Source organism: Vidua macroura, chromosome 1, assembly GCF_024509145.1.
Source record: "Vidua macroura isolate BioBank_ID:100142 chromosome 1, ASM2450914v1, whole genome shotgun sequence".
Classification (NCBI taxonomy): Eukaryota; Metazoa; Chordata; class Aves; order Passeriformes; family Viduidae; genus Vidua; species Vidua macroura.
The window spans coordinates 117,898,334-117,925,565 of NC_071571.1; the positions used below are offsets into that span (position 1 = coordinate 117,898,334).

Consider the following 27,232-nt stretch of genomic DNA (forward strand, 5'->3'; position numbering starts at 1 on the left):
TGATTTTGCTTAGAAGTGAGGATTCTAATTGCTGGGTATGCAGTTTGTTTGCTTCTTTGGGTTTTTTAAGATGTTTCTCAAACATTTTTTTCTATGATAGATTTCTATATGATGCACTTGATCCTCAGGAATTATTTCCGCACCTGAAGATATACAGAACACCAGATAAAAATGAGTAGGTAGCCAATACAGGGTATAAGTTTTATTATATAGAAAATCTGAAGCAAGGTAAAGAGCTAAAGTAGAGAAGGTCAGAAGAGCAAAGAGTGACCTCATCACTGCTAAAGACCCTAATATTAGAAGTTACTATTTTATGTTACGAGACCCACTGATCTAAATGGCATTTGTAAAGTGCAAATAAGCCATGGCTTATGCTTTTTCCCCCTCCTGTTTTTGGGGAGGTCTTGCCTAGGTTTGTTTGGTTTTTTTTAATTAAAATCACTGTTTTACAGTTTTTACTAAATAACATTTCAAATTTTCCATTCTAGGAAAAGCACAAGAGAATGACCAGGCAACAACAAACAATTACTGGTATGCTTTAAAGCTGCAGAGGGAGGAATTTCCCCCAATTCTAACCAGAACAAACCTTCATTTGTTTTGAAAAGACAAGCAGAAAAGTGAGCTAAAGGTGAAGACAGATTGTTGAAACACAAAATTAAGTGAACGTGTTGCACATGCAGATTACAAAGCAATATTAGATGCAGGTTAATGAAACAATCAAGATAGAGAAAATCATGGCAGAGACATTTAGCACATTTCAACATGTTTTTCTTACAGCACATAGTGAAATTATCAATGATAATTCTGAAGAAGTTTCCAAGCCCATGATATTCCACATCCTTGTACCTGGATGTCCAGAACCTCTACTTGAGTGACCAGCCATTCTCTTTAACTTTTCATTGGATAGCCCAAAGGTTTAAAAATGACAGATTGAATCCAGGAGGCAATCAAGGTATTATAAATATCCCTCTCCAACTTCTTCCATGGCTTAGTTCTATAAAAATTAAATTTTATAAACAACTTTATGCACAGTACTCAATTATTGTAATTTGTTTTCAAAATTTGGGTAATACAAGATATAAAAACATAAACTGAAGTAAGGATATTTACTGAAGAACAAAATCTCAATATAAGAATGGAAACTTGAATCTAAAAATCCTAAAAGTACAATCTAAGTAATAAATACAGAATTAATGCTTGTGTCATTCTAGTCTGTCAGAAGCTCGTATAAAAACATAATGGGAAAAAACCCAAAAAAAATCCAACAAAAGAAGAAAACCAACATACTCCTTGTAAAAGACCTCAAGAAGTCATTTTTGTAGACATGTACAGAATCCTATAGAGGCTCCTGTTGTTGCACAAAGTCAAGAATAAGACTTTCAGGCAATTATATTTGCAAAACGGAGTACAGCAGCATTCTTTTCTTTGAAAATAATAGGACTCCAAAGGGAACCACAGAAATAGGAAAAATATGTCTTACAATCTTTGTCAAAAAAAAACCAAAAAAAACCCCAAAGAAAAACAAAAAAAAACCACCCCACCAAAACCCTAAACCTTTTCTTTACAATTCTTTGCAAAAATTATCCAAGATGAAGATAATGGCCTTTGACAAAATAAACCCAAGAACAAAACCAAAAAAAAAAAACTCAGGAGGCAACAATTCAGCCTGAGTTAAAGGAAAAAACCACAGGATTTCATATGTTTATCTTGCTTTCTAAGAAAGAGTATAGAAAAACCACCAACTCATTAATACTCTGTTTTTCATATTCATTCACCCCATAATCAAGAAGAAATGTTTTACAAAGTAATAACTGATAAGCTCACAAAAGCTCGTAACAAGTATCTGAAAATGGTGACAAAAGCAGAGCAGTCATACCCTACTAAAGCAGGAACTCAAAAGATATAGCTACTTTATTTCAAGAGAAGTCTTAACATGACAATTTAAATCCAAGTGAAGAAAGGAGTCAAAATATTTGTCTGTTCAATAGTTACTACAAGCAGTAGGGCACTGGACTTCCCTACATGCATTTAACAAGACAAAGCCTTTCTTCTCCTGTGAACACTTCTTATGAAAATGAGCACAAGCCAATCTTTAATAGTTGAAAGTGCTACAGTAGAACACAAGAAAAATAGGAGAGAGAATAAAATTTATCCTAAACAGCTGAACTGTGCAAAAGCATTTTTTTTAACCTATGATCTCACTATAGATTTTTTGAATGTGCAATCTCAGTGTGACTGCCTGCAAACATATTTTTCTACTGTAGCTGAACCAGAGGAAACTAAGATTTTTTACTTGGATTCTACTGCTTATTACCATTTGACTGCTGATACATGAGGATGGGGTTTTGCCATTTTCTGCATAGCTGTCCTACTCTGAACTAAATGCACAAGAACAATAAAGGGATTGTTTTCTGTAGCTGCAGTTCCAAAACTAACTACTGCAAGCATTTAAGGAGAATTTCTCAGGATATTGTTGCTTGTTAAAAGGGAGATAAGTACAAAAGAAACAGCTTAGCTCCAAAGTGACTATTACAACAGACACTGGTACCCCTATACACGCCACTTTTTTGGTTATACAACTAAAGCCACTGCTTCGCTGTACTGATATAAAGCAAGGTCAGATGTGTAGCACTCTCCCTAAGAAAAACACCATTCCAAAAACAATTGGAGTGGACAAAAACTAGGAAGCAAAGTACTGCAAACAGCAGCCCCTAAAAGAGCAGAGTACAGAGCCTCTCTTCCCATTACCAGAAGGAAGTCTGTAAACAGAACCTCAGAAATAGCTATGAAAAAGACAAAATCTGCAAGTTAATGGCAGATTAGCTTCAACAAGTTTGCATTTCCACCACAGATAATTTTTAAATAAATGCTACAATACTCCATAATTACTTGGGGTTGGTTGACTGGAGGGGCTGTAGGTGGTTTGGTATTTTGGGGTTTTTTTACTTCTTTTACACAGGGAGTGGGGGAAGAGGGGAAGAACAAACTTCTTGCACGTCCTTTTGAAAATTACATAAATCCCTCAATAGATCCAAATCATGAAACCCACTTTGATTCCAACAAATAATAAAGAACAGATCCTATCATACCTTATACAAACAAGAAATAAAATACTAAATTTTAATTATTCTATTCAGGTATAGCCAAGTAGTACAGAAAATTATTAAACTATCAGCTACTAAACCACTATTTGAAATACAAAATAAACTCATGCTCGTAGAAGCATTTCTCAAAATGTTAATTAAATTAATTTAAACTTAAAAGATATTTAATTTTTTAATTAATATGAAATTCAATCTTGAAATTTGTAGTGAAAACTAAAGGTTATGGAAATGGACAACATTAAACCACTGTATCATATCACATACTTCAATACACAATACTAGTGATGTAATAGCTAAAGAACAGAAGAGAAAAAAGCATATGAATCTCTATCATTAAACACCAAACTACAGCAACTCCTTTTGTACCAGAGAAACCACTTGCTGTTATGGCAGTCTGACCCAGAAAAAAAATCCCAGAAAGTAATAAGCCTTCCTTACAAAATCCTCACAAATAAAAGGAGCTTTGCACTCAATATTCAGAAAGTAGGCTTACTATTAAATTTCCTTTACTACAGCAACTTAATTCTGGAAGACAAATTCCTCAAGACGGAATTCAGTCTTCCTGTTTCTGCATCAATGAAAAAATTTCAGTCTGCATTGTGGTACTGATTTTTTATTTCGTATTAAATTTTAAATGTAAACAAGCACAGTAACTTACAAGAAAGTTCAGTTAATAATATAACATGCTTGTTATTGGCAAAAATATTTTTTTATATTCATAATTTTCTCAGTGTCACAAAACTTTAGAATTTATTATTTCTTTCATCCTGCAAAAATTATTCTCAAATTTAAATTATATTAAATCCTATTTCTAAGTAACTTTTCAAAAATAATAAAAATAAATTTTGATCTGTGACCTTTTAAGGTCACATTTGAAGTACAAGTTTTAAATGCATGATAAGACAAGCTTAGAATAGAAACACTTTCATGTACTGGCAGAACTCCCAGCTATATCAGGCTGCATAAAACAGAGATGGAACAAAGCAGCATAACGGATATCCAGTTTCCATACACTACATAATAGACAGAGAAAGATTAGGATTGTAACTATACCAAGTATTATCTTAGTCACCAATTATAATTAACACCCAATCTGTAGCTCTGTAGCCAATAAGAGTGCTGGAGATTCTTTGGAGTGACTCTCACATTCACACCACTGCAAACTAGTTCAGTTGATTATATGGGTTTTCTATAAACCGTGAAGGGATTAAACAAATGAACACACATCCTCCCAAAGACTTGCTTACTTCTCCAGATAAAAGTAGGAAAAATAAAATTATGATAAGCTGATTTTTATGGAGTATGAATTAGAAATAGCAAATGAATAGCAAACCATAACATCCTAATGTACTACTGGTAACTTTGACTAGTTTGATACATTCTATGTTGTCCTCTGCTCAAGCTGCTAGTTACTATGCTGGGGGGTTCGTTGCTTTGTTAATTTGTTTAATTTTACAGGTCTGTGTGCTCAGCTGAGGTTTAAAGTTGAACAAACTAACTAAAGAAAATCTAAAGAAAAGTAAACTTAAGTAAAATTTCTACCATCAGGTAGGCAAGAAGTATCTATCCAAGGCTTGACTGAAGCTGAAGAAGGCAGTGCTTTAAAAGATGCAAGTAAACAACACTATCATAAAGCATGTCTAGAGACTGAAATTTCCCTTTGAAGATACACAGTGAGCAGAAAGACATTCTCACAAATTACAAGGAACAGAAGCCTAAACCCAGTGTTTCAATGCCAGAGAAGAAAAATTCATGTCATGTACTGTTTCTGAAGGGCAAAAAAATGAACAGACTTGTGGAGAATTCAGAATAGAGGAAAGACAATACGAAAAATACACTACACAAATAGTCATCTAAGAAGTACGAAGGCACATTTAAAGTCATTTTAAAATGGACCTGGCTTAACATGTTAACATAAACAATGTTTTCACTCTAGAAGCATCTTAGTTCCTACATCTGATAAATTTATTGATAATCACAACCATCCTTTAACATTCAATACAGTAGCATCAACCACCTAATTTAAAAATCATCCTGTAAGATTAAATGCTTTCCGCTAACATTGCTATATTAGAAGAAAAAGAACAAAAATTACCTACAACTTGCATTAAGGAAAAACTCATCACAATGAAATCAACTTAAGTTTTCAAACTAGGAAAAAACAAACAAACAAACCAGAAATATTGTTTTGACTTAAAAACAAAAAAGCAAAACTTGAATATGCCAACTAAATTATATAGACTGTTCCACCTGTATTTGTACTTGCCTAGCAATACTTTAGCATCTTCCACATCAAAATCTCCATCTCCATCAGCATCATATATCCCAAGCTTGCCTAGAAGCGCAAAGAGAGGAAGAAAAGACAATTAGGGATTTGGCTGTTTGTGTCCAGTACAGTGTTCAATGTGCAGTGGTTGACTGCCAACGCTAGGTTGTTACCATATGCTTTTTAACAATCTAGCTGTAATATTCTTAACCACATTTTTTTAATTCCTGGTAAATACTCAAATATTTCAAGTTTCTTTCTGTATTTCCTGCACTTCAGACCAAAAGTTTGTCTTTTTCCTGCATTGATTTTGCAGCCTGTAGATTTAAAGCAAGCCTATAGTTATGTACTTGACATGGACATGCTTTGCTTAGAATAAAATTTAAGTTCATGAGAAACACTCAATATGTTTGAGGAAAAATAATAAAAATTTGTAAAATAATAGCCATTCGTTTTCTGATTACATGTTTTCTGCAATTCTAAATTCTCAGAAAATAGATAGCTATATAGGTATATAGTTTTTAGTGCCAAATTAACAGAAAGTAAGCAGCCTACTTCTCAGACAAAGGAAAACCATTCACAAATTTTACCAACAATTCTATAACCTTCCACGCTGACAAAAAAATTGTCCATCCTTTCATGTAAGACTAACAAATCAGTTTTCTCACTTTTTGTTTTTGAAACTGCAGCTCAACCAGCCCTAAGTATATGCAAAAGGAGAACTCAGTTCCTATTAAAAGAGAATTTTCAGCATAAAAGCATGGTATCTAGGATTTGAAGGGTCCTGGGACCACCAAACTAAGCAGAGAGTTATCTAATTATAGGCTTGATAAAATTCAGACACAACTTCTAACAGGATGAAACCCTGCAGAGCTTGCAGAACTTTGTGTCCTTATAGTCTGACAATTTTCTACACTTGTCATTCTTTAAATGGAGGTAGAACTTTCTTGCTATCAAAATAAATGACATACAGTTCTTAACATGGTACTTAAAAATTAGAAAACAGTTTTGTGGAAGAAAAAATTTAGACTTGGGTCTAGAATAGAAAAATATGTTCATCACCATTTTATGGAAGCAACCCATTAGAAAGGAGGCATATCTGTTTATGGATAAACACAGCAGACTGGTGCAAAAATATAAGTCTCTAGAAATAAGAATGATATCATCTTCAAAACCATGAAGAATGAGACAGATGAGAAATGGCTGAGCTTCATTTCATTGCAGAAGAAAAGTAATTCTTAAAAAAAAATTAAAACCATAATAAAATAAAACAAAACTTTCAGTCAAGGGACTGTAAAGCAAGCTTATTTCTCTAATATCCTACCTTGTAGGACCTCTGACAAGTTATAACGGAAATCCTTTGCTTTGGCTGCATGCATGGTAAAAATACAAAAAACATTATTTGCATCACTAGACCCAGTTAAGTTTCAAACCAGGAGATTTTTTCTGAAAAAAAATCAGTCCAGATCAAAAAAAAAGCATGTACCAACAGATTTGTAAATTTTGCAAAGCCATCAGTGCAAAAGTGCATATTGAATCCTACAACATCAGGGAAAATGGCTGTTCTTATGGACAAACATCTTGAAATTCGAGATATTAATTTGTAACCTCAAATATCATATTAACAGTACTGTCTTAAAATTGTCATATCGAGATAAAATTATCACCACTATAAGCTTAAAAGTGAGGTCATTCAACATCTCACTCCTGAGGGGATGACTGATCAGCTATACTGACCCTACAGGCATGACAGTCCATCAGAGCAGAGCTAACATTAGCTGCCTACTTTCAACCACTGCTGAGAGTTTCTGAGAGCTTCAATTCAAACTGCATATTTAGCTGACCTCTCAAATTAACTACAGTATATATGTTACAAAGACAGCCTACAGGATGTTAATACCCTTTTATGAGAACCCCATTTTAACATCATAATAGTGCTCAGCATTAAAACATACATTTTGAACCACACTGCCTATTCTTATCATGCAGATAATTTGCAAACACTACAGTAGACAAGTCATCTATCTAAAGACATAAAATGGCATTCACTTAATGCATATCATAACATTATTAGAAAAATCTTAAGATTTAGAATTCTTACCTAGAACTTCTTCATAATCTACAAGTTCAAACCAGACAACTGCTACTGACGTCCAAACTCCCAGCAAAGCAATTACCATAAACCAGGTGAAAAATGAGCTTCCAGAGAGGCCTTCTTTCTTTCCATTCTTGCTTCCTCCATGCTTAGTCTCTGTTAAAATAAAATAAGAAGAAAAAATGGATGTAAGAGTTAGAAATTTATTATTGAGGATACAATTATAAAACTGGGTGTTTATGATTACATGGAATACTAGACATTTGAGCAACAATGGTAGGTTTTGTTGTGGAGTTTTTTGGTTGGTTGGTTTTTTTTTAAACTTTACCTTTACTTGCTTTCCATTTCACTGTAAATTACTGTGAGAAGCTTGATGATTATCTAAGCAAAAGCCTCATAACCAACCAAACACCAAAAGCTCATCTAATTTGTCTTACAAGTTAGCTGAAAATTCTGCCTTGCTCCCCTCTGATGTCTGTTTACACAGAGCTTCACATTTTTGAAATGCTTTGCATTTGTTCCCCGCAGTTCCCAGACTGCCACCAGAGGCCAGTATGGCCAGCAGAAAAGATTTGCAAGAGAAGCATTTCTCCTAAATCAAGTTTCAAAACTAGTCAAAATAACCAACGTGACAATTCACATAGCCTAAGAAAACTCTAAAACCTGAACTATGTTAAAGGTAAGACTTCAAATTCAGAACACTTTGCCAACTAAAACCATCTTCCCTGATGCTTAGAATTAAGCAGAGATTCACTCCATACTACACAACTCTAGAACTTCAGTCCTATGGAACATACAAGTAAAAGGATGACACAGAGACATAACACAAATCATGGTTTCACTTATAACTGCACATACGGAAAGTAAATATATATAAAAAATTACACATAATTGTAAACAAATAACAGTGAAAGACCCAGCATATGTGTAGCAAGTTTCAAATGGGCATCATCACTAGAGAAGACATAAATTGCTTAGTCTGTTGTTTTAGGATTGCTTTAGTGAAAGAGGGATATGCATATACATATATATATATATATAAAATTAAATAAATATGTAACCAGAAAGATGCCTGCCTGTGGCCTTCCTCCAAAGCTCAATGTCTGCTCTTCTGCCCCCTGACATTACTGCTGCAAGGGTGGTACTTGGCTGCAGTTTCAAGTTCATTAGTCTATTCCACTTCATTCCATTCTAAAAATCAACTTTTGCCTGCTCAGCTACATGCAGGCCCAGTTATCCAAGCAAAACTATTTCTTACATGATTTATAGAATGCTGCAAGAAACTTTGTCATGAATATTGTGATAAGCTAAGGAGTTATCTTTATACTAATTGAAAGAAATGTTAGATGTATTTATCAACACTGATCATAGAAAAAGACAAAAATACTCTTAGACGCTAAATATCAACACAATTGTTTTTTAAAATAAAATGGTATATCTGAAAGATAAGTAATGAGATGGGTGACTGACTTGTTTTTGTAACAGGAACTATATGTAAGTCCTCACTGACCCTGCTTGCCAGCAGGTTTACAGCTGTAATAAAATATTCTTTTATTACATACATTGTACTTTATACCAAGTTCAGATCAATATAAAAACCACTGACCCACGTCAACTCTCATTCAGCTCAGCCTTTTACTGAAAAAAGAAATTATTTTATTAACACTACTCCCTTTAAAGATCAAACACCAACTATTTAGTTTCTTTTCTACATTAAACACAAATGCTATTCAGAGAGAAAATGAGGCAACTTATCCTCACATCAGGTATATATAATTTGCTACTGCACAGTCCTCTAATTATATATGTGCAGGGTCCATATACACAGCTCACTGTAACATCGCTCTTGTGGGAAATGTATGGGTAGCCTAAAAATTGAGGGACAGAAAAGCAGCATCTGCATTCAGAAATATGCTCAACTGTATGAAGATTACTTACAGTACTCTTGAACTGGTAATGTTAATACTATAAATAAACAATTACAGTATGTAACAGCACGGCTTCCCCTGTATAGCAAGGCAGTCAATGAAAGCTTTGCATATACTTAAAATTAAATCCTTACGCTAAAAACAGTTTAAATGATTCCAGATTGCAACTTGGTTCTGGAGCAAACAGGAAAGATGATCTTACTGCATTTCACGCTTATTTGCCTTACTGTTTTCGACCACTTACTGCTATTTGCCTTCCAAGAAAGAAGCTTTACTTATCAGAAGAACAGGAAAATGAAAGAAAATACAACTTATTTATGTAATGAAGCAGAACTATTCATATTTTTTGCAGTATAAGAGATTGTTTCATGCAAATTCCTCCAAAATAGATTTTGCTATAAAAATGTAGTTTACAATAGTCACAAAGACATATTTTTATGCTGGGGCTTTCTACCTTATAGCAAAATTATTTACAAAACTCTTGAATAACAACTCAAGCACGGCAGCTTGATCACACAACACTTTTATATAAATGGAGGTTACGTAACAAAAAATTTATCTACAATCTGCACAAATAATGCTACATGCAGAGTCAGAACAAAACACTACAAGGACTGAAGCTGGCTCACAGCTCATTCCAAACAGTTAATTCTCAACTCAAGCCCTTTCCCTGCACATGCTGCCAGCCATGCCAGAAGTAGGTCACTTGCCATATCTGGTAAGCCTGTGCTTACACCAACAGATGTCTTTATGCAGACATCAGAAAGTCTTAAAGCACAGTCTACCGCTCAACAGCAAATCTATAAAATCCTATACCTCACCCACCCCCCATAAGTCACATCCACCTTTTTACTTGTATGAAAACCTTTTTAATTTGGCTTACCTTCAAGACACCTACCAATTTTACATACTCTAAAAATAATTCTGAAGTCAAATATTTGAAGACAAAACAGTGTTTCTCATGTTAATTTATGCTCTATTAGGCAAAAAATTATTTACAATTAACCACCAGCCATAAACTCATGGAATACCTCTAGTCCAGATAACATGTAATCAGAGAGAACAGAGGCAGCCTGTAACACAGACTAGACAGCAAACTAGCAAGAAAACATACAACAGTAAGCCAGTTATTTTGCTGATTATAAAATCAGACATAACTGGTATTTCCAAGTACACATTTTCCATTTGCTCACTACAAAAACGTTAGGATTATACCTGTGTCGTCAGCCATAACATTAGTGCTCGATTTCCACCAACAGAGCGAGTGTGTCAGGATATCCAAAAATTAATGCTGAAGGCAGAATAAGAAATATCCTCACTGTTATCCTCCTATTTGCAACAGGAGCAAACAGGTTTCCTAAAGCCAGCTCAGCTGGAACCTGAAACTGGACCCAAGAGAAACCTCTCCTCCAAATCTATTTTTAGAGCAGTTATCCTCAGGAGCCAAACGCTGTTCAGAACTCATATGGCAATCTAGTTCTGACGACAATGAAATTCACTTACTCCTCCAAACAGAGCATCCTGGGTAGTTGATCCTTTCCCCTCCCCTTAATCCTCCAACATCAAAAACAACAGCGAATGAAACCAAGCACACTGTACTATAGTACTTCTGCTGCAATTTATGCCACAGTGCCTGATCTCTAAGGACATTAAATCCATTCGCATAAGCTGAAACACAAGTCTGGACACAAAGCTTGCCTGCTTGCATTTGTTACATTGGCCCTCATCCAAGAAACTTTCTCCATGTTGGCACTCCCCTACCAGGCTCTGAGTATCCCTGCAGAGACTGCTCATTTAAAACTTGCTAACTACTTCAAGAAAAAAGAGACAACTCCTTTCTATAATGTACTTTTGTGTCTTCTAACAGAATTACTTGAAACCATCCTCATGCATTCTTGCCAAGGAATTTTCAGAAGTCTACATACTGTATTTACTTCTGGCAGACCCTTTCCAGAAAGGGTTAACACTAAATTATCTCACTTACTCCTCCCTTAAATTCTGAACAAAATGCATACTGCTTGTACCATTTAGAGCTAATATAAATTAAATCACCAATACCTCCTCTTCTTAAGGACCAGAAAAAGAGCAAAAACCCATTAATACACTTTTCAACTTTTTTTCCATCTTAAATTTTAGCAAACTATTCTTTTCCCATTACTTATCAAACAAAAGCCAGCTCCTTTTAGGTGGAAGTCAAAAACAAACTAATTTCTCATTCACTACAACTGTAAAAAAAGCTTTAGGATCTACCACTCTGCCCTACTATCCTCATGCTGCTTTAAATAACACAGCTACCAGGTAGATGGAGCGAACAGAAGAATGTTACAGCTACTTTGAAAAACAACACATATCTCCTGTGGTTTTAACATCCAGCAAATGCAATTCTCAAGAGTTCAAGGGAGAAAAATTGTGAAACAGCACTAGAGCTAAAGACTTTTCATATGGATGAAAAGGAACTACAGGCAATTGATTCTATAACTAGTGTATCATTTAACTATCTTTAAAGCCACTTGAATACATTAAATGGATCAGATGCTTTAAGAAAGACCTCCTGACTAGTACATTTCAGTAACATAACTGATGCACAAGCAATTAAGAGCAAAATGGGGAGAAATTTACACAGAGTGAAAGTAACCGAACATGGAGGAATAAAAAAAAAAAAAAGATATTCAAAATCATTTTACATGCAATGATATGTATTCTATTGTATATAAACAACAGAGTGTTTTGACAGGCATCAGATTAGGCAATTTATAGCAAATTCACTTCAGGTGCACCTGCATTTGCAGACACCGGATCTTACCACAAGTACACTCATAGAGTATTTAACTGATGCTGGGAACTGCCCTGTCCATTGATATGTATTTTGGGGGGATCGGTCTGAGATGTTACCTGGCAGAATGCCCATAATGATTTCAGCACACCTTTTAGCACCTTTCACTCAGACCTAAGTGAGCAAATTCCATTCAGGTACAACAAGCACAAGGCTTATAAGGAAAGTGAGTTGAGAGAATCAATAAATTAATTTCAAATGTACACTCCAACTCTGAACTAACACATGTATGTTGACCTCTAGCCGAGTACCCAGAGTTTTAATCTTGTGCCCTTTAAAAATTAATTGATTGCAAGAATGACAAACATCTTCCTTCCTGAAAGCGGACACTACAGCTAAAATGGGGAAACTCTTCAAACTCATCAAAAGGAAAAAGGACCAAGAGCAAGATGGATCAAGGTTAGCCCAAATTACTGCACGATATTATTTTTGTTAGTTTTATGAAAGACAAAGGTTAAGTTGAATATGTATCTACTTACAATGCAATTTGACATTGGGACAGCAAAGTCAACAGTGTAGACTTCTTACAATGTCTCATCTCTACTGTGTTCAGATGCTGTGACTGCTGCTTCTTTTTGAAGTAATTCCAATTGCTTCCCTAACACTCAAAGTGATTATTCTTCACCTGATTTATATAACCGTTCCAAAATTTTAAAACTACCTTCAAGTTAGTTGTATTACAACTATGCAGCCATGTGTTTTAACTAATTTTACAGAAGTATAATTGACAATTCAGACTAGTAGCATTAGTTACACCTCTATATCACTACCAAAGTGCAAGCAAAGAAATTTAGAGAGGAAAAATAGTCAATTATGAACACAAAATGTCAGACTTCAAATCATCAAACTAAGCTTTTCCACAAAGGTGATTAGAAAGTTATATGGAAGAAATTATGATTTATCACTTGGAGATAAGGGTGCACAAAAGCAAGCAGTCACTAGAAACTAGAAATACACACTAAAAGAAAAAGCAATAAAACACTAACCTCAAAGAAACAACTAAAAATCACATTTCAGAAGTAAAAACTATCAATCGGCTAGATTAAAGGGAGACTTTAGAACATGTGCTTTTAAGAAGAAAATACAGTGTGATAAAAAGCAGATACGGGAGACAATTAAAAAGCTAAAATAAGGTACAAAAGAACCATTTTATCACCAACAGAGCAGAACTAGTAGCAGTGCAAAGACAGAAAACAACCTCTGTTTTATAAGCATGGCTTACTACTGCTTGAAATTTTTGGCAAATTATCTTGTCCAGTATGATTAATGATAAAGCAACTGCTGCAAGTCCCTTCCACTAATAGATCTGCAGATAATTATTTTAAACTGATTTTATAGAGGGGTTTATTGGGTTGGGTCTGTAACAAGTATTTTGTCTCAGGAAATTCAGAGCCTTCTCTGTTGATATTCCCCTATCTATTTTCCCCTTTATATCAAAATACAAGGGTTTTTTTCACTCTCACTACTGAGAGACAGGTCATGTGAGTGTATACACACACACACAGACTTTTTGTAATACATATTTTATAATTGACTCAATAAGCACATATTGAACTGGTGCATTCCAAGAAGACCCTACACCATAATGATTCCAAGTGCTAATCTGAAATCAAAATTATTTTCATATTTTAATTTTACTCTGCATTACTCTACATCAAGGGTAGAATAATACACTTTCAATGGACAAATCTGTGCTTTTATGAACTCTATTTTATTTTTTAAAGGGAGACAGAATTACTATTTTCTCTGTGTTTACAGATGGAACAGAGATTGTTACTAAAATACTTATGATATCATTTACGAAATATTCCAACCTTAAATTTTCACTAATATCCATACTCAGAAAGTTTTGTTTGTTTTATGGCAGCAGGGTCTCTAGAGGTAAGATCCAAAGTTTAAGGTAAAGGTACACTTTCAAAAAATTAAACAAAAAATCTTTGCAATACAAAATTGATTCTTCCTTTTAGTTTCTAAGAAATTTTCTTCAGCACTACAACCTTAAGGGAAATTAGAAGGGGGGGAAATATTTTTTAATTAAAACTATTTTCTCATTAAAAACTAGATCTCTGATCTGAATTTTGTATAATCTAGATTATGTGGTTATAAAGATACCTTGGCATCCTGCTAAAAGACTTTAATAATCTATATCAGAAACTTACTGATTAGGAATGGGGAAACTGATGGAGCAGAAAAAGCACTAACTTCAAAGGAAATACAAAGACCAGAACGTAAATTTGAAATAAAAATTAACTAACTGAAATGCAATTTTTCACAGTAAAATTAAAGATTTCTCATAGTAAAATAACCCACTATACAAACAATCTAAATACATAAATACTGAAAGCAAGAGAAAAGTCATAAATTCAGGATTAGACAACAAAGCAGGCTGATTGTGGAGATGCTGGGAATGGCCAACTACAGGGGAAAAAAACCAGTTGGCAAAAAAAAAGGGATGCATCACAAAATATGTAAAAAACCTCTAGGATCATAAGCATCCTGCTGAACTTCCCTACTGAAAGGAAGCTACTCCCTTCAAGAGACGAAGTGATTCCATTGAAACATCTCCTAGAATTCCTCACTTAGTCAGGATGTGAAAGATCAGACTCAGTTCTCTCCTCCAGGGAACACTGTTTGAACTTCTTTGTAGGTCTACAAGACATTTTTAAGTATACCCAAAGGTATAAGATCAAAGCCATCTTAGTCCCTCAAGAATCAGATCTAAGATCCTATTATCTGCAAATATGCTTCATGTGCAAGAGACATGTATAGGTTTTTAGCTGTTTTATATTCCGTTTCTAAAGAGATGGTCAATAAGTACATTTGTGAATATAAGCTGCTATATTTTACATTTATTTATTATTCTTCAGTAGTTATATTTTTTTGACTATAAACAAATCCTATTGCTTTCCATTTACATGATTCCTCTAAGACATACACAACAAAAATAGTAAAATTTATTCCCAAGAAATCTACTCAGAAAACCCATCACAATAATGACTAGCTTCAGGGCCGTTGGTTGTTTGGGTTGTTTTTAAACCCTAAGGATTTGTCTCTATGAGAAAAACAGTCACAAATGAAAGAAAAGGAGAAATTTAGTGAGAAATTCTGTCCTAGGAGGTTGCACAGTTTCAAGAGACTTTTGTTCAAAAGCACTTCATCTAAATACAGCACAGCAGTGGACTCTACTTGCAGTGCTGGCTCCACACTTCTCAGTGAGATTTGGAGAGACCAGCCATTTGCCCCGTAAGAGCTGCTGCTGTTAGCAACTTTCTTCTCAAGTCTTATTTATCTAAGCATAACTACTCAAGTCAGAGAAGGAGAAAAGAAGACAGAGATGTATATTCATAAGAGAAAATCCTGAATCTGTATTTGCTTCTTTTCTAAATGTGACAGAAAGATGATCACATCCAAAACCTAGTCAAATTTTGTGCAAGCCATGTTTTGGCTTTTTATTTTAGTTTTTGATTATTTGGATGACAATTTTTTGGGTAGCTCCTCAAGAAGGATTTATTACAAGGAAGAAATACACACAGATGTGCACACAACTTAACTAAAAAGGACATTGCTTACAACTTGAGTTTTATAATTAATACTATCAACAGCAATATATTTAAATCAATATTTAAGGCATCTATCACTATCAGAATACTTTGGATTACTTTTAAAACTTTTCTCCACAAACTTAAAGATAGTACAACAACAGGCTTAGACAATAAGCACTGAAGAAAAAAAAACCAAAAAAACAGGAGTCCTGTAAAGACAGAATAAAAATATTTTGTTATACATTTACCTAATCTAAATAGATTTGTACAGAAAAGTCCGTATTTTTTTCCCAAACACTTATGTCAATTTTCTCTAGTTTTGTTTTTATGTTTATAGAATCACAAAACAGAATTTAAGTCCAAAACAATGTAAAATGTGCCTCCTGTAAACTTACTTGACTCAAACATCAAGCCAAGAGGTTCAAGGTTAAGACCACATGCTTAAAAAGAAATTTTAATTTGCCTCCTGCTGCAGGAACAATATCTCTGTAACACCACTCTATACAAATTATTTAAGATTTTTAATAGCTGCTATTTTGCTTAACCAGCTCTCTCCCACAGAACATTTGGAAATAAGAACTAAAATTACACAATCTACCTTTCTTGCTCTTGAATGATTTAATGTAGCCAACAGTGCTACATAATTACTAGGTTAATTAAATAGATGGTTGTATTTAGGACGGAGCAAAGTTCAGGGAAGGTAAATGTGAAGAGGAAATACAAGAAATACTTGGGCCTAGAACATGCAAATTTTGCTGGTGGTGACCTTTAAAAAAGATTCTATTACATAAGGTTGAAAATCCTCATCGCTGTACATAACATGCTGGCATTAATTTAAGGGTATTTTTTTCCTTGTTCCACTTTCCTATCCTGTAATGTGGGTCACATCAATTTGTTTTAGTAACAAGTCCTAATTAAGCCACAAAATAAAGAAAACAGATTATGTTGGTTTAGTTTTTTAAATTTTTCTCATGCTTTGAGGGAGTTCAAATAGAAAAACTCCAGTTGTCATGCAGGCAACTCTGCTTTTCACAGGTTTCTGCTCATGGAAAGAAAGAACACTTCAAAATGCTTAAAATGCTAAAAACTTATCAGAATTCCAAGTCCGATACTAAGCCAATTTAATTAGGTATTTGTCCACAGGGTGCTATGCATCTGCCACTCTTAAGGAGTACAAAACAGGTTTTAGATGTCTCATATGTTACTAAAATATGTTTTTAGGAGATCTCAGTTGCAGAGAAATTGCTGTTTACAGAACCTTCTGGCTTCAAAAGATATGTCTGTGTCTTCTAGTTACTATGTGTCCTCTAGCTGCTATAGAAAGAAATACGACTACAGTTACAAACTGCTATGTGAACTTTCTTTAAGAATTTTTAAATTTAAAAAACACCTGTGTGAGGAATGAGTAAGTGAGATATGTTGCATTAGTAATTAATTGTCAGTTAACAAATAGAACCTCAGGAAATAAAACTGCAAAACCAGGAAACCACTACTGAGTAGTTACAACTCCCCCTAGCTATTAGATGTTTTGTAAAGAAAGTCTTCAAGCAAACAACCTGGTCACATTTGTTACATGAGGTTAAGTACATGCATAGTAAGAGTGCAACTCCATATGAAGAAAACTACAAGTGGTTTAATCTTTGAAATTCTAACAAAGTTGAACCACACATACTGCAGTATGTTCCAACTCACTACATAGTTATCTGCACACTTAATTTCCAACATATTTCAAGACACATAATATTATGAGTTTCACTTCAAAGCATAGCTCAAAACTTTTCCATGCAAAGAGCTTTCCCATAGATGCAGTTAGGGAAAAGATTGCTGCAAGCTATCATACAGTTTACCAGATTGTGATCTTCATCGGGAAAGAATCGCTTGGGGCAAATCAGAACTTCACTGCTCAAGTTCTCTACAATGAAGAATTCAACATACAAATTAGCACAGGAATTCTTATTATATGTTTCAAAGTGATTCCAGCTGAAAATGAACCCTTTCTTTTCATATAGGTGATCGGCCAAGAGCTTTTCCATTTAAAGAGACGGCATTATTCAAATGTGACCTCTCTATGCACTCCATAATTAGAAATAATCTTGACATATAGGCCTTCCCCTGCTAGTAAATTTTGTTATCTTTACGATAGCCCTTATATATCCACCTATTACATTAGCATAGTCAACCAGTCACCTTTCGGTGTTCATACCATGGCTCCACAATTACATGATCAAACATAAAACTCTGGATTTAATCTCACCCTCCCCTAATGCCCACACATTCATTGTCATCTCTTCCCTCCTCCCCAGATGACCTTCCATAAAGTCATGCATTGAGCCAGTCTAGGGGGGGGGAATAAAAAAAATCAGCTTTCTGCTTCAGTTCCCTGTGTGGTTAACCTCACACCTGCACAGCCAATAATTCAGGTACAGGAAAGGGGTATTGAAAAGAGCAAGACTGCAGAGCTGTCTCAAACTAGATTAAGCTGACTGCAGACCTGCAGCTTAAACTATTAAAAAAATTTAACTTCTTAACCCTTCAATATGATATACATCCTTGGTGACTGAACACTGAGTAGCTATGACCCCTGATGGGGAATCCTCATGTGCACTCTTAGAGTAATTGCCAAAATGTGAGAAAACATACTCCAACTTCCTGTCTCCCTGATACCAGAGATACTTCAGATTTCCCACCTAGCATTTTAAACAAGCCCTGTCCTCAGAAGGCTATTGAAAAGGTTATCATTTAAACACTTAACAAAATGCTCAAAAAGTATATTGAAGCAAACATCCTTGCAGATGTGAAGTGCAACCTTCCTCCATATTTGAAACACTGTGAATAATTTCTTTTAGCTCACAGTGACTTCCTGCATATAGGTAAGATCCATTAGAAAACACAGAGCAGGCCCAAGATTTCAGCCCACATGGGATCAAAAGGGGTATGAGAACTTTAGTGTCTTTGTCAAGTGGTAGCATCTCTGGAAGTTTGGAGAGGACTCTCACAGTGCTTCAGAATCCTCCAGGAGGAAAACAACTGAGGGGAATGTATCAGGTTCTTTGTATTTATGTCCATCCTGCTACACTAAGTATCAATCTTAAAACCCAAAATAATACATCCTTGAGAAAAAGTAAAGGAAGGAAATACAAATACCTGGCAACATGGGAAAACCAGAAAGGCATAAAGGCATATACTGTGCTCACATTGAATGCTTCTACTTCCAGAGTAACTCTGGCAATCAGCTACTGCACCTGTCAACAGTTAATGGTGTAGATAAAGTCTCATTCAGATAAACCTTAAGGGCTGTCTTTCTAGAGCTCTTTTGACTCTAGAAGTAGACAAATGAATCAAGAATCTATTGACGATTTACTATTTCAATGCAAATCTGCTCAAGTGAGCTGAGAAATACCTATGTTAACCATTTTAAATTTTTTATATATCACATTCATTGAATCAAAGCTAGAAAACTGACTTGTTTGAAGAGTTACTGCCTCCAGTTTTGTACAGGACATTTAAAAAATAAAAAAAAGAAAAGAATGGTGGAGAATCAGCAAATGTAGTCATTTCACCAGTGCCACTGCTGTAATGTACCATGCAAATTAGTGATATTTGGACCATTACTGTTGCTACAATTTTTAATCTGGCAGACTATTTTACAATATTTTAAAATGTCTTCCAGAAAGGCCACCCTGAATAAGACCCATGGCAGACAGATGAATTATAAAGAGCTGTCTACATTTCCATGGTTTTGCTATTTGTATTAGCATCTGGCATTAATGGTAAAAATACAGGCTCTTAAAAGTTGTAAGCAACTAAACTAGGCAATAGGATAAACTTCCAAAAGAAATCACTGCAGAATTTCTTAAACAGTATACAAAGTTTCCACCAGTGAGACACAAAGTATTTCTCATTTTTTCACAATAGACCTACTGAAACTCTAACACAGTAATAATAATTCGCTGTATATTTCTGAAGACCAATAATGTTACAAGAAAACACTTTAACAATGAATTTGAAAAGCCAAATCAAGACTTTGAGTAACACACTAACTGAATCATGAGAATCATTTTTGGTTCAGCAAACACTTGGACTTTGGTCATTTTTGGTCAGCAAACAGTTTGACCAGTTAAAATATTTGTTAAGCCCCACAGAGCATCCCAAATTTACATCTCATTTATGACCTCCAACACCTTAACACCCTTCTTCCTAAGGGTTTCAATAAAAAAAGGGAATAATGGAGAGATTGTAATACAATAAATCAGATGACACACTACACAACTGTAAAGAGCATAAACAAGCACACTGGACAGCAGCTGAAGTCAGAAACTAGAGAGACCAAATTTTTATATAGATATTTAGACAGAATCCACAGTGCAAGAAAATGAGATGTTATACCGTAGCACAGGTGGGTAGCTGAGAGACACCACAGAATGGATGGGTAATCCCACTTCAAGCACTGATGTGAAGTTCAGTGTTCCCAACAAAAGAACTTCAGTAGCAAAACATGACCTGTCCAGTTGATGAATTTTCTCTGCTCTTTGGGTAAACTAGAAAGCTAATGGAGATCCTCACCCAGATAAAAGCACACTCTAAAGTAGTCTTTAAAACAGAGATGAGATAAAAAGTGGAAATTCTTGCAAATTAACAGGCACAACTTCTTTCTAGAAGTGATATACTGAACTAAAAATGTTGTCATGATAACACAAAATTACATTTGGATAAATACATTGGGTCACCTTGAACACATACCAAAACAAGCCCCAAAACAAATCTGAAGTTGAAACACCAAAAATGAATCAAATAATTACAGCAAGGGGCACTAGAGGGTCCAAAGGACGAGTTAAAAAAAATGGCAATACATTTGCACATGTAAGAAAACCACATGGTTAAAACAGCAAAATGAGAAAATTACCATCTCCTGGGATCTTGCAGAGAAGAGCAGAGGATGCCAGAGGAGCAGAGGATGCTCAGTCATTATTGTAGAGATTAAAGAAAATTTATCAAAGCAATGTTAGAGTTCTTTGTCATCACAGAGACTGAAGGCAACACAGCCTCAGAACTGAGACAGGACTATGGGGTTTTTAATATAAAATACAGTTCTCTGTAGATACAGACAATGCTTTACATTGGAAATGTGTGGTTTGTATGGTGCCTAGCCTAATGAAGAACTCTCCCACTTAACATCAGAGATGCAAAGAAAACAATTATTGCACAACTTATCTTCAATAAAAATTATGTTTAAGTCCTCTGTTACATACTGTAAGACACAATATACCCACACAGCAGTATAATGATAGTTGTCTTATAATCTGAACTTCTATAGGTAAGCATAGTTGACAAAGTAAACCATCATTTTTCAGCCATCCGTATTTCAAAAGTTCACTGGGATGCTGATCCTCGGTCTTGCTGGAAGGCTTCTCTATAGGCACCTGCCAATGCCCAAGACATTTCCACATCTCACATCTCATGAAATCTGAGGGAGCTGATTCATGACCAGGTGTTATGCATTTGTTTCTGTAACAAAACTGTCCTTCATCTAATGATGCTTCAAGTAACAATGCAGCAAGTATCTATTACTTGGTCCAGTCTTTAAAATTGATATTCTTCCTTTTGAGAGGCCACATCTTTACAATGGGTTCTGCAGGCTAGTAACAAGCAGCCAAACTTTCCAGTAAAGATAATAGCAAACACATGTTTCTCTAAGTAGCCCCAAACTGTCAACTTTTTCCCTGGTTTTCACTTCTGTACTCTAAATAAAATTATTGGTGTTGTCATAAAATTCTGTAAATCTAATTTTCAAAGAATAAGTAACACTACAAAGCTAAAATAAAGATTTTTTTTTTTTTAAATTAGGACTGATTTGACAGCTTCTAGTATATGACTTCTGAAAGTAAAAGCTAGAGTTCTATTTCTAAACTATTTTTAGTTCCACTTCTGACAATACAGTGTACCTGAAAACACCTATATAAACTACAGATAGAACTTAATCTATTTGTAGTTTACTGTAAATATTTTCTGAGAGTGAAACCTAAAAGCAGATTACTGATGCTGGCATTGTCTTGAGTGCACAGATTTTGAAATAAGCTGTTAGCCTCAGTGGCTTGAGCTGTGAGAAAGGCCCTGGCAAGAAGCCACATCCTCTCTCAAGAACTGCTGTGAAAGTGAATACTTCTATCAAGCAAAAAGTGTCTCAGATTTGAGGTTTTCATACTTCCCCGTCTCAATTACTTGCCATCTCAAAATCATTTCCTCATCTCACTTTCACATCCCTTGACTGTGGAAAGCTTACTGGCTGCTGGGAGGACTCTGCTCCTCCAGCTGTTCCTTTATTTGCACAGGAGTTGCCATCCCTCACCTCTCTCTGCAGCTGCAACTGTGAAAACAGCATCACCTTCATGCTGTAATTGCTACAGTTGTCTAAAGGATTCTAACTAGGAGTGTTGTATATTAAGAAATTTAAGAGGTTACATGTCAGTAGAGTGCCTAACACATTACCCATACTGCTTCATCCCCTCAAAGACATCTTTTAATATAAAGAGAGAAAATATTACTCAGACTACAAATAAAAACCCATGGAATGCTTTCTTTATTCAGTCAGAGATTCAGTTTACCAATAAATTTATTTTTCAAATATTGACAAACATGTAAAGTGATATTTAAAATATTAACTACCATATTCAAAATTACAACAGGGACATATGTTTTTAAGGCATTAAAATTGAAAATCTGTATTTAGCATGCTTACTACTGGGTGATCATCATAGCATGTCCAGTCCAAGCAAAAACTGTAATTAACATAGACTAACAGCATAGGTCAGCAATTGAAAAAAAGGATTTTTAAATAAAATAAAAAAAAATCAATTCTACAAACATTGCAATATTATCTCTAAACTCTTTTAAGCTTAAGTATATTTGAAATCTTTCCCTCCTAATTCATCATGTGGTAGGTAAACTAATCCTATATGGTTCAGCCTTTAATAAACCTTGTTCACACTATTTTTGCTATATTCAAAGAGGGACAACAGATATTATTTCTGTGTCATCACCACATTTTATAACTGGAGCTCTGTGCACACCAAGCTCAAATTCAAATAAGCTACGACACGTAAACACTCAGTGTGTGGTAAAAAAACCTCCTTTCTCCAGTACAGTGCACATGGCTGCAGAGTGACTCCAGAAGTACAGACACTTTTCTCCCTCTTTCAGGCGCGTACTGCTATGCTGAGAAATGCCAATGAACACAAACTGTCCGCACACAGCGGTCTGTGAGCAGCCAGATTTGTCAAGGGATTCTTTATTGGTCAGGTGGGGGATCACTGCCTCAAAAAACCCTCCTGCTTGCATTTTTCTGGGACTCTTCCTCCTTGCCCCGAGAGTTACAGAAACCATCAGCTTAGGTGCTCCACCTACAACAGATCTAATAATTTTGACCTAACCAGGTCAGTCTGAGGAGATATTCCACATCCAAGTTTGGATACGAGAATATGAAAGACTTGAGACTGGGGCATCCCGGTTCCACCTCATCTTCCGGAGGAAGAGGTCTCGGGGCTACCCACAGATGCTGAGGCCTGCCCGGCGCTCATCTCATCCCTTCTAGGGAGCTTTCGAGGGGAGTCCCCGCCGCCCAGGCCCGACAACTTTCTCCTCCACGTGAACTCCCTGGATAGGGAACGGCGGGAACGCGAGGGATACATCCCGGCCATCTACCCCTGCGTCCGCCTCCCCAGCTCCCGCAGCGCGGGAGGAACCAGAGGGGCCGGCAGGAGGGGAGGGAAGAGAAAGGCAGTAGCGGCAGGGAGAAGGCGCAGCATCCCAGCGCTTTGCCTGGCGGCTGCCCCGCATCGCGGGGAGGGCCCTTCCCTCCCTCCGGCTCCGGCCCCCTTCCCCGCAGAGCTACTGCCTCGCTCTCGCAGCAGCGCCGCTCACCTCTCCTGGAGCCGGGGCTGGGGCTGCCGCCGGTGGCTCTGGAGCTCTTGCGGGAAGCCATCGCACCTCCCGTCGGGCAGCGCAGGGGGCGGAGCGGGAGCGCGTCGGGAGCCGCCGCCGCCACCCGAGCCCTGCGTGCGGCGGGAGCGCGCTTAGGCCCCGGCAGCGCGACCCCGAGCGCTCCGCGGTCCCGCCCCCGCGCCGGCCGCCAGCCAATCGCGCCAGCGAGGCGTGGCGCCGCTCGCCTCCGATTGGCGGCGGCGCAGCGAGGAGGCGGGGCGGCGGCCCGCCGGTTGCGCGCGCCCGCCGCGCTCCCCCGCCGCCGCCGGCCCGTTTGAACGTGGCACAGGCGGGCGCGAGCGGCGGCCTCTCGCGAGGGTTCGGGCGCGCCCCCGGCGCTGAGGGAGGGAGGCTGGGGAGGTGGGGAGGGGGAGAGAGGCGACCGGGCAGCATTTATATGGCGAATCCGCCTAAAGCATCCTGCCCTGTGCCTTAAACCGCGCTCCGCATCCAGTTAAACGCCCGGGTTGTGGGAAACACCGTCGATGTGTATAAATGTCTAACGGTCTAAGAGGATGGAGCTAGGCTCTTTTTGACGGTGCCAAATAATAGGACAAGAGGCAATGGAGAGAAACTGATGTACATGAGGAAGAACTTCTTTATTCTGCGGGTGACCAAGCACTGGAGCAGATTGCCTAGAGAGGCTGTGGAATCTCCGTCGCTGGAGATATTCCAGAACCGTCCGGACACAATCCTGTGCCGTGTCCACTGGGCTGACCCTGCTTGAGCAGGAGGTTGGACCAGATGAGCCGCTCTGGTCCCTTCCAACCTGACCCATTCTGTGACAGATTCTACGGAACTGCATGTCAAACCTTCCAGAGAGCGCCTTTGCAATCAACAGAGTGAAAGGGTTTGAAGTTTGTCGCGTCAGACGAGTTCCCCATCGAGGCTTTAAAAATATTTTTAATTGACTCTGATAAAGTAAACCTGGGATTTTGCAGGAGTTCTGGGTGCCTCTTGGTAGTGATATTCAGTTTGACACTGGGTTAAATACCAGTTTGGCATGACACTAAAAGTCTGAAAGAAAAAAGCAAAACCCAGCTTTGAGTCCTGACCATAAATACAGTGTTTTGAGTCAAAACAGAAAGCTTTGCAAGTGGACATGTGGAGAAGGAAGCCTTTGCTCAAATCAAGGGTTAGCACTGTGTTTTGAATAGCAATGCCATGAAGCTAACCAGAAACAATAATTTTCTGGAGAGCATTAATCAGTATTTTTAAATGAGATTTGCACTTAAATGCTGAGTCAAGTAACAGGATATCAGTACAGACAGTAGAAGTAAAAGCAACTAGTTTTGGGAACATCAAAGTAGTGATGCCTTCTTCCTGGTATCTCTCATGTGAGTTAATTTGTCTCTAGTGCAGTTGAGTATCTGAACTTTTCACTTGGTTATGGCACTCTACCAGAGTCTTATTTTCACATAATGTGTTAGTATTTAATATTTTTTGAGATACTTCTCTTTTGTTTGGTGAGACTAAAGCTGCTAGACAAGTTTAAAAGCTGCTAGGGAGGAGTAGATGTACTCATGACTATGTAGAATTTATCACAGAAAAGCTAACAGGATGAATTATTAACATTTCAGCAAATTGGAAAGCACAATGCAAGGAATAAATTGTCCTAAGAAAAGCACAAAAGAAAATTGTAATCTGGTACTGAGATTACTGAAAATACAGTAAGTAGTAAAAAAATGGATGTGTGACTATATTCTTGTGTGTAGCAATTACTGTTGATTGAGACAACAGCTGTTTGTGGTTAATGTGGGACACAGTTTCCTGAAGATACACTACTGGAAATTGTACTTTGGTAAGAAAAGAGATACTGAGAACATTGAAGCTACTGGACAGGCAGGGACACTTGGAAGGATACTGCTATTGTTTTACTGTTGATGCCTTTTGAAGGCTGACCTAGAACAGAGGCTAGACAGAGCTAAAGAATAAAGTATTTATTAAGAGGCCTCAAATAGATCCACCTTGGGCAGCAGAAACCAAAATGGCCATAAAAATGGACAACAGGTCACGGGGTCTCACACTTTTATAAGTTCTGATCCATTAGCATATTGGAGCTAATTGTCCAATTACAGCTTTAGCCCATGAAGTCCCATCCTTCTTGTTTTCTCTCTTCAGTCCACTGTTGTTTAGGCTGTTGGGCCTGAGATCTGGATCGGCTGTCCTCGGGTCCCCAGCTAGAAAAGATATTGTTTTGTCTTCCTATTCTGTGGAGAAAGCTTACTATTGCCTATTATGAAGCCTAGACTTACACACTAAAGTAGAATACAATCTGAAAAATATAAAAGCTAAAACCTGAGGCATCACTGTGAATGAATCTTTTGGCTTTAAATGGACTGTGAAATTCCTTACTTCTGTTTACTTAGGCACACAGCTGCCAGCACTTTGTAATTGGTGTATTTTGGTACCTGCTTGTACATTCTTCTGCCCAAGAAGTCTCCCTTGCAAGATTAAAATATACTCCCAGAGGTACAAATGCTTATACAGTATTGTATGTTTATGCTGATCACCATCCTTCTGCATGATCTTGTCATTTGGAGGTTTCTGTTGATCTCTTACAGCATCAGAACTTTTTCCTCCCAGTCCGCAGGCAACTGCAAACTCAAGAGGAATGTTAGATAAGAGGGACGGTTGTCTTCTACTGATCAGAGAATGTTTTTCTTTTATTTCTGCCTGATATCTCTGATCAGAGATCTCTGATCTGATCCTGTCATATGGTTTTAGATTAAGCAGATGTTCAGCTTAATTTGCAGAAAGCAGCAGGCCTGATTTTCCTACTGGGATCACCTGAGCACAATTCATGTACAGGCTATGGGATCCATTTTGTGCTATTGAAGAAGCTTAGGACAGCTTGATATCAGTTCTTATAGAGAAAGGAACACCTAATTTGAATTAAATTTGCTAGGGTGACTGTTGCTACAAATGGTTGACAGTGCCTTCTGATCTGAAATGTAATGTAAATTGAAGTGAATATTTAAAATGTCATTTCTGGGAAAGATGACAAAGAGAAAAGCTGACGATGTGGTTAGGTGTAAGTGCATGTGAATGGCTCGCTTTTTAACCATAGTTAGTTAACTAGTTGTTTTAGAGCTACACATTTGGTACATTGTAAGGGTATGCAGGAAACCACAAAAAAATAAAGATCAGCTTTGTAGGAGGAAAAGAAACAGGGCAGAAAAAGAATGTAACAACTGGTTGGTAAGGCAAGTTGGTAAGACAAAGGAAAAAGAAATTAACGCCATAAAAACCGGAGTTATAAATAAAGGCAAGGGCTATGAGACAGACCACAAAACGATCAGTTGGAGCCCTTCTGCTTGGATCAGGCTTTTAAAAAAAGAAAATAAAAAATCCTTTCTCACTGTCCTAATTGACTCCTTGTTGAGACTACAGCTAAACTAAATTTAAATTATATTGCATATCATAAATCATTGTATTAAAGAATGCCACCAATTAATGAGCCCCTCTTGGAAAATAAATGCATGTT

At 36.8% G+C, this 27,232-nt stretch overlaps 1 protein-coding gene across 8 annotated transcripts in view; it reads right to left on the reverse strand.

Moving 5' to 3' along the window:
• The window catches only part of ASPH (aspartate beta-hydroxylase), a 110,363-nt gene extending 86,507 nt beyond the window's left edge, over nucleotides 1–23,856 (reverse strand). For 4 of the 8 annotated variants that reach the window (XM_054003406.1, XM_054003261.1, XM_054002928.1 and 1 more), the window contains exons 1-4: nucleotides 23,686–23,856; nucleotides 7,472–7,621; nucleotides 6,695–6,739; nucleotides 5,371–5,439 (exon numbers count right to left, since the gene is read on the reverse strand). In XM_054003406.1, the coding sequence (XP_053859381.1) occupies nucleotides 5,371–5,439; nucleotides 6,695–6,739; nucleotides 7,472–7,621; nucleotides 23,686–23,746 (325 nt within the window). In that variant the 5' untranslated portion in view covers nucleotides 23,747–23,856. Of the gene's footprint in view, nucleotides 1–5,370; nucleotides 5,440–6,694; nucleotides 6,740–7,471; nucleotides 7,622–10,608; nucleotides 10,829–23,685 lie in introns of those variants that run through there. The other 4 variants (XM_054003098.1, XM_054003343.1, XM_054003175.1 and 1 more) reach the window with 3 other exon arrangements.
• Nucleotides 23,857–27,232: the final 3,376 nt, after the last annotated feature.